This window comes from Medicago sativa, chromosome 3 (assembly GCF_051527215.1).
Source record: "Medicago sativa cultivar Bolivia chromosome 3, Bolivia_mono, whole genome shotgun sequence".
NCBI classification, from domain to species: Eukaryota; Viridiplantae; Streptophyta; class Magnoliopsida; order Fabales; family Fabaceae; genus Medicago; species Medicago sativa.
The window spans coordinates 22,962,981-22,971,597 of NC_140751.1; the positions used below are offsets into that span (position 1 = coordinate 22,962,981).

General features: G+C 31.4%; 1 protein-coding gene across 1 annotated transcript; it reads right to left on the reverse strand.

The window, feature by feature from the left end:
- Nucleotides 1-4,054: 4,054 nt before the first annotated feature.
- Nucleotides 4,055-7,791, reverse strand: LOC146936446 (uncharacterized). Its single transcript, XM_085751276.1, has one exon. It carries the CDS (start codon nt 7,712-7,714, stop codon nt 4,241-4,243), a length of 3,474 nt encoding a protein of 1,157 aa, XP_085607402.1. The 5' UTR covers nt 7,715-7,791; the 3' UTR covers nt 4,055-4,240.
- Between the last annotated feature and the right edge of the window lie 826 nt (nt 7,792-8,617).

Here is an 8,617-nt window from a genome sequence, read left to right on the forward strand (position 1 = left end):
AGTATTGAACATGTACATTGACTTGTAAGTTTTTTCCTAGCTCATTGACTTGTGACTTTTCTATAGCTCATTGGTTCGTTTAATTTTTTTCCCTAGCAAATTGGTTAGATTTTTCATCTCACAATTTCTTCCACTTCATATTGTTACTTTCATTTTTATGATTTATAATTTATTTTTAAGAGTGAAGTCCAATTTTAATTTGTGAAAAAAAATCGTAAAACTTAATTTGATCATTGAAAAATTAAGCAATCTAGTATCGGAGAAAAATAAATTGTGTCAATTTAGTTCTTTAATCGAACCAAATTACTCTCTCTCTCTCTCTCTCTCTCTCTCTCTCTCTCTCTCTCTCTCTCTCTCTCTCTCTCTCTCTCTCTCTCTCCTCCCTCCCTCCCCCCTAGTTAGAGTCTCTTTATTTGCCATTTTAATAAGCATTGTTCATCATCTAACACAATCATTACCTTACGATGACTATTCCAAGTATTTCGACATTACATTGTGATTTTTGTGTGAATAAGATATCCTTTGTGTTCATCTAAATTGACCAATTATCAGAGCTTATGTGGAAAAGTTATCTCTCATAAGATTTAATGTTGGTACATTGCTGCAAGAGGTCATTCTAATAAGCATCATTCATTTTTTCTCATCCATTACATGATAATGACTTTTTTGAATCTTTCAACATACATTGGCTAAAAAGTTGTGGTTGTACATGTAGATTGACTTCAAAGTCATTGTTATCATATTATAGGAGCATTGATTGGTTTGTTATTTTTCCTAGCTAAGTGGTTTGATATGTCATCTGACAAATTCTTCCACATCATATCTTTACTTATTTTATGAGGCTTTTTTTTTTTTTTTGAGGGAATTATTTTATGAGGCTTATAAATTTTTATGACCTTTTTTTCCCTAGCTCATTGATAGGTCTAATTTTTCCCTTGCTGATTGGTTTGATTTTTCGCTAGCTGATTATTTAAAACACGACCTCAACATATATAATGTGAAGTCCGGTTTTAGTCTCTGAAAAAATCACAAAACTCAATTTAATCCATCAAAAAGTTCAAGCTATTTTTAGTTTATGAGAAAAAAAATTGTGTCAACTTAATCCCTATTTTCTTTACAGTTTGTTTGGTTGATGAAGAAACGATAGATGTAGTAAAATACAATTAAATGAAGAGAAAATAAATAGAAAATAAAATAGATTTTTTCGATAGGAGAAAATAAGATGATTTTTTTTTTACAAAAAATTAGATGATTATTATTTAGTAGTTCAGTATGTAAGGAAACAATATTAAGAAAAATATGCATTAAGCAACTGCTAAAAAAAAAGAGGTTTAAAATTTACATAAAAGTTTTTGATCAAAAACCGTGAAAACAAGATGTTTATAAAAAAAAAAAAAAAAATATATATATATATATATATATATATATATATATATATATATATATATTTCTTTTTACTTGCATGAAGCAACTGCTAAAAAAACAAGAGGTTTAAAAAAAATGTAGTTTGAAAAAAAATTAAAGAGAATAGAGGAAAGAAAGAAAAGCTGAGATAGTGCACAAAGAATAGGTATTGTTTTTTTAAATGAGTTTGAAAGATTTTTTTTCTGGATTTCAATTTTTTAGGTTTGATGAATATTATTTATAAAAAAAGGTCGATGAATATTATGAATAAGAGGAACAATTTTCTTGTATCATGAAAAATCTATTCCAATAAAAAAAAACTTTTCTTCTAAAAATAAAAAAAAAAACTTAAAAAGCCGATTCTTGAAAAGGTCTATTGGTTGTGATTTTTCCTAGTAGGTCCATATATTCATTAATTTTTAAATTTTATCAAAATCATAGAAAAAGTCGTATTAGTCTCTCTATATAGTCATTGTCAGTGTAACAAAAAAACAAATTAGTCCTTGTCTCTTTATTTGCCAATCTAATGAGAATTATTTATATTCTACCCTATATGTTACGTTACGATGACTGTTTCGAGTCTTTCAACATTACAATATCATTTTTATGAGTGTGTAAACTGAATCTCCTCTACATGCAACTACAAATACTAATATATCGAGTCGGATAGAACCGTAATGAATGAAAATTTCCCCCTAAAAAAATTAATATTGATGTATTTTGAGAATATTCTAATAAGTATCATTTGTTTTCTAAGTCATCTACATTATTATAATGACTTTTCCAACTCTTTCAAGATTACATTGGCTAAAAATTGTGGTTGTACATTATGAGTTTTTTCTCCTAGCCCATTGACTTATGACTTTTCTATAGCCCATTGATTGGTTTAGTTTTTTCTTCCTAAGTGATTGGTTTGATTTTTCATCTCACAATATCTTCCCCTTAATATTGTTCCTATAATTTTTATGATTTATAATTTATTTTTTAGAGTGAAGTCCAATTTTAATTTGTGAAAAAAATCGTAAACCTTAATTTATCCCTGAAAAATTAAGCAATTTAGCATCAAAGAAAAATAGATTGTGTCAACTTGGTCCTTCAATCAAACCAAATTACTCTCTCTCTCTCTCTCCCTCCCTCCCTCTCTCTCTCTCTCTCTCTCTCTCTCTCTCTCTCTCTACTAGTCAGAGTCTCTTCATTTGCCATTTAAATACGCATCGTTCATTTTCTAGCACAATCATTATCTTATGATGACTATTCCAATTCTTTTGACATTACGTTGTGATTTTTATGTGAATAAGATATAATTTGCTTTCAGCTAAACAAACTAATCATCAAAGCTAAATAGGACCGCAATGAATGGAAAAACTATTTCTCTTAAGATTTAATGTCGATGCACTGCGGGATGTCATTCTAATAAGGTTCATTCATTTTTTGCTCATCCATTACATGATAATGACTTTTTTGAATCTTTCAACATTCCATTGGCTAAAAAGCTGTGGTTGTAGATGCAGATTGACTTCAAAGTCATTGTTATCATATTATAGGTACATTGATTGGTTTGTTATTTTTCCTAGCTGAGTTGTTTGATATTTCATCTCACAATTTCTTCCACATCATATCTTTACTTATTTTATACGGCTTATCAATTTTTATGAGTATTCCTCAACAAAAAAAAAAATTATGAGTTTTTTCCCTAGCTCATTGATTGGTCTAATTTTTCCCTAGCTGATTGGTTTGATTTTTCATCTCGCAATTTCTTCCACTTCATACTGTTACTTTAATTTTTGTTTTATAATTTATTTTTAATAGTGAAGTGCAATTTTAATCTCTAAAAAAATCGTAGAACTTAATTTAATCCCTGAAAAAAAATATTATAGATCAGAGAAAAATTGTATCATCATCGACATCACTAAACGATTGTCAGATAGATCAGAGAAAAACAAACCTTATCAATATTCGAGAAAAAGAATTGAGATAAAAATCGAGATTGAGTATCGTAAAAATTCAGTTTTATCAAATTTGAACATTAAACTTTTATGTTGGGCTAAGTTCAACAAATACTATAGATAAATCCTTCACATAACCTACTGAATGTTGTAAAATTGACCTATTAAATTTCAAATAAACATTTGACCTACTACAAAGCCAAATTTTGATTTTGAAGTCCCCTTACACTCACTACTCTGACATTATTTCTTGTAAATATCACACTTACCATGTCTGTTATTTCTTGAGACTTCTCTATAGAATACATTTAGTTTATTGCTTCCTAAAGAATAAGTGTTCAGAAAGAATAAGTATTTGTATCTATAGTTCAGAAGTCTCAAACTACTCCCATAAAAATTGTTGGGATAACATAACTCTTAGCCATTTGGTAGAAATCACCATGAACCTGTTATACTTGAGGCTGGTGGTTGCCTAGGCCAGATGCAAAAGCCATATCATCTAAAATTTGAAAAAACATAAACTAATATTCAAAAGACTCATCAAACTTCTGAAAATTAATATTTCCTTTTCAATCAAAATCCGGTTGTTTTTTTATATATCCATAAAAATTGAACACAACTCATTTGAAAAGTCAATCATAGAAAATCAAGAATACATGAAAGGAGGTAAAAACAGAATAGCAAAGGTAAAATGGTCAAACATATATATGAACTTGGAATTTTATTATATAACACAACTTGTGGCATGATCAAAAGAGTACAAACTTACAACTGAAAATCAAACTAGCTAGATCAAAAGAGTGACAAGATTGTCACACTCAGAATCAAGCTTGTTTTAACAGAAAGTAAAAAACAAACAGACAAAAGAGAAAATAATTACAACAATAAAATTAAGACATTTGCACCATCTGATTCTGATTCTGATTCGTGATTGAACTTTGGTTCCTCTTCATTCTTGTCTTTCTTTTCAATCTCCTCTTAGGCTGACCACCAAATATCATGACAAGCCATCTCGGCTTTCCAATTAAAAACATATAATATCCAATGCCTATTCCAATCACAAATCCACATCCGTATCCAATTGCCACTGGTTTCCATCCAAATCCAAATTTCTCTTCACTGCTAAAGTTGTTGGCTGAAGGTTCAGAATGTTGTTCAGGTCCACACATCTTTGACATGGGTAATCCACATAACTCCAAGTTTCCTTCATAGGAATCATTTGTAAAAGTATTGAATTGCTTTCCCTGAGGTATTTCTCCCACAAGACGATTATTGGAAAGATTCAACACTTCAAGACTGTTAAGATTGGTTAATTCCAAAGGAATCGTACCGTTTAACATATTTGAGGAAAGATCCAAAGATTCCAAGTATGTCAAGTTTCCTATGGATTTGGAAATATGACCTGTAAGTCTGTTATGGGAAAGGTTAAGCCCTATGATTGCGTGAAGCTCACCAATAACGTTTGGAATCTCTCCTTCAAATTTGTTTCTAGACAAATCAATAATTACAAAGATGTTTGGAATTTTCACCAATGTCATGTTGTTCCCTTTTGTCGCCACAATCACAGAATCATAGTAGGGTGCAACTTGTTGGATGAAGGCTAGGCTGGCCCTATTTGTCGGATCTCCAATCCTTATACCATTTTTCATATATTCCAACTCAGTAACAGTCATCATGGCTTCAAACTTTTTGAAATATGCTTTTGGTAGAGGACCACTAAAGTTATTGCTTGAGATATCAAAAATAGTTAAATCTGGAAATGGATGCTTGATCTTTGGATTAACAATGATACCATGCAACTTATTGTCTCGCAAAAGCAACACTTTCAAATATTGCAGTGTTTGAAGCCAATGAGGAAAATTGTCTTCTAATTTGTTGTTGCCAAGGTTTAGAAACTTCAACCCTTTACAGAGAGACAGGGATTTAGGAATGTGACCTTCTAATTGGTTTCCATAGAGATTCAAAGTCTCAAGTGCACTTTCCTTTGAAAAGTTACTTGGCAAAGTGCCATGAAACTTGTTCATTTGTAAATCCAAAACTTCAAGGTATGATAAACTAGCAAGACATTGTGGAATGGTGCCTGTCAATTGATTGTATGCCAAACTGAGAAATACAAGGAAACTTGCATTGCAAATAGACAAAGAGATGTCACCGGTTAGTAAGTTATAACTAAGATCAAGGTATTCTAGGTTGGTCCAGTGATCAACTTCATGTAACCAATTGGGCACACTTCCACTAATTTTGTTATTAGACAGATCAAGATATCTCAACATTAGGAGTTTTTCTGAGAAGTTAGGAAACTCAGTTAAACTCAAAGATGACAGCCCCAATTCTGATAGACTAGAAATACTGTAATTGTCACTGGATTCAAAGTTTATTGATAATTGGCTATTATCTGAAAGGTACAGAGAATCCAAATTTTGAAGTTTGGAAATGTTTTGGAAATTGACAACACCACTCAAGTTGTTTGATGATAGATCTAGTCTACTTAGGTTTGGAAGGTTGGAGAATTGAAAATCAACATGACCACTCAAGTTGTTTGATGATAGATCTAGACTCCTTAGGCTTGGAAGGTTGGAGAATTGATGAAAATCAACATGACCACTCAAGTTGTTTGATGATAGATCTAGTCTACTTAGGTTTGGAAGGTTGGAGAATTGAAAATCAACATGACCACTCAAGTTGTTTGATGATAGATCTAGACTACTTAGGCTTGGAAGGTTGGAGAATTGATGAAAATCAACATGACCACTCAAGTTGTTTGATGATAGATCTAGTCTACTTAGGTTTGGAAGGTTGGAGAATTGAAAATCAACATGACCACTCAAGTTGTTTGATGATAGATCTAGACTACTTAGGCTTGGAAGGTTGGAGAGTTGAAAATCAACATGACCACTCAAGTTGTTTGATGATAGATCTAGTGTACTTAGGTTTGGAAGGTTGAAAATGGATTCTGGAATGCCTTGTAGGCTGTTGTTACTTAGATATAGCGACTCTAAGGAATATGATGAGATTGCACTGATATGCCCTGTAAGTCGATTATTTGATAAATATGACTCAACCAAAAATGACAAGGATAACAAGGAGGAAGGAATTGTCCCATTTAGCAAGTTGTCATTTAATTCCAAATAAGTTAGCTTTTGGAACCCTGTAATTTTGTTGGGTAGAGGACCCTCTAATTTGTTATGAGAACAAATTAATGTAACAAGTTGAGACAAGTTGAATAGTGAAGATGGAATTTGTCCTTCTAAATTGTTAGAATGTAAGTTGAGTTCTTGCAGTTTTGTCATCCTACCAAACACATCTGGGATTTTACCGCTAACTGAATTGGATGAAATATCCAAGTGAATGAGATGACAAAGGTTTGAAAGTGAGGATGGCAGTTCACCTTCAATTTTGTTATCACTCAAATCTAATTCCTGAAAATTGTTTGACATCTGAAATGCATTTGGAATTCGACCACTGAGTTTGTTGTGATTGAGATTCAAGAAAGTTAGACGTGGAAGTGTTAAAAGTGAGAATGGGATTGAACCTTGGAATTGACAATATGACAGATCCAAGATTCTAAGAGAAGTGCTGCAACTTAATTTTGGAAGTTGGCCTTGAAGTTCATAATTAGATGACATATCTAGTTCTTGAATACTTGGTAAACAAAGAAGGCTTCTTTTCAGTTTTCCTCTTAATCCTGTTGCTCCAAGATTAAGAGTAACCAAAGAGGAAGATTGGTTGAACAGCAAAGCAATGAAGTTTGGTCTTAGTGAAGACAAATCTGTATAATCCAAAACCAACTCCCTCAAGTTTGTTGCATTTTGCACAAGTCTCTTCAAGGTGGTCTCTTTCCAAACTAAATTGTGTTGATAATAAGAGCCAGAGAGATGAAGTGAATGTAATTTGCAAAGGTGTGAGATTTGAGTTGGAATTTCACCTTTAAAGAAACTACGAGACAAGTCAAGATGTGTGAGACTCAGAAACCCACCAAACTTTGAATGAAAATTAGAGCCAGAGAAATCATTGTAAGAAAGGTTGAGTTTTTTAATATAAGCAAGATGGAAAAGGGTACTGTTAGGATTGAATATACCTTGAAGTCCTTCACAGCCAAGGTTGAGGCCAATCACGTGACCAGTGATGGTGTCACACGTGACACCATCCCATGAGCAGCAATCAGTCTCATTTTTCCATGTTGTTGTTTTCAAAAGAGGAGATTCATCACAATGATCAGAAGATTCAGAATTTATAGTGAAGGATGACTTGAAATGAAGCAAAGAAGAGCTCTCATAATGAGGGCATGAAAATTTGAAAGAAGAAGAAGAGAAGGATGGAAAATGGAGGAGAAAAATATGCAAAAACAGAAAAAACCACAACATGATGAATAAATGATTTTGTGGAAAGTGTTACCAAATGGTTTATGTGAATGAAGATAAATAGAAAAGTAAGTGTGGATGAAATGTTAAGGAACCCAACGTATATATTTATATCCAAATTGGTAATACAATATTTTCAAAAACAAAATTCAGTTATGGTTTTTCCTTGGTGGACCAAACCAACACATCGTAACATAAATAATTGTTAATATTTCTATTGAAATCTATGGCTGGAGAATGTCTATCCACATGAAATATATGTGTGGTTGTAACAAAAAAAAAAAAGAAAACGAAATAATGTGTGTAGTCATCTTAAGCTTTTTTCATTTTTCTAATGTAGAATGATCATGAATTCAATGAAGGTGTAATATACCTCATCTGACACCTATAATTTATCATTTCGATATTTATATTTATTTTCTTTTACAAAAATAAACAATATTTATTTCTAATAAAAACTAAAAAAATCAAAGAATACAAAGAGGTCTCTTTTAAGAGATGTAATCATATTCAAAAACATGATAAAAATAAATATGAATAATAATTCTTAATCAAAATCTGAATTTTAGTCCGTCATGATGTAGGAGTATTTTTGTAGTCAAGAAGCATAATGGTTAGAAATTAACCTCTTGAAGTGAATAAGTGGAGTGTTTGGATTCAAACTCTAACCTTTACATATATAATTTAATGTTCCTACCTACTAAAGTTACACTCATGTGGACCATATTGTAGGAGTTTAATCCTTTTTAATTTGTACTACTTTAATTTTGTTTAAAAGTTATATTTGTAACTTATACAGTCAGTTCCCCTAAATCATATTTTTATGTCAAATTAGGCCGCCAATATTAAATCGATGTTTTATCCAGACAGGAATAAAATGGAGAACTTCTCTCACATATGCTATGG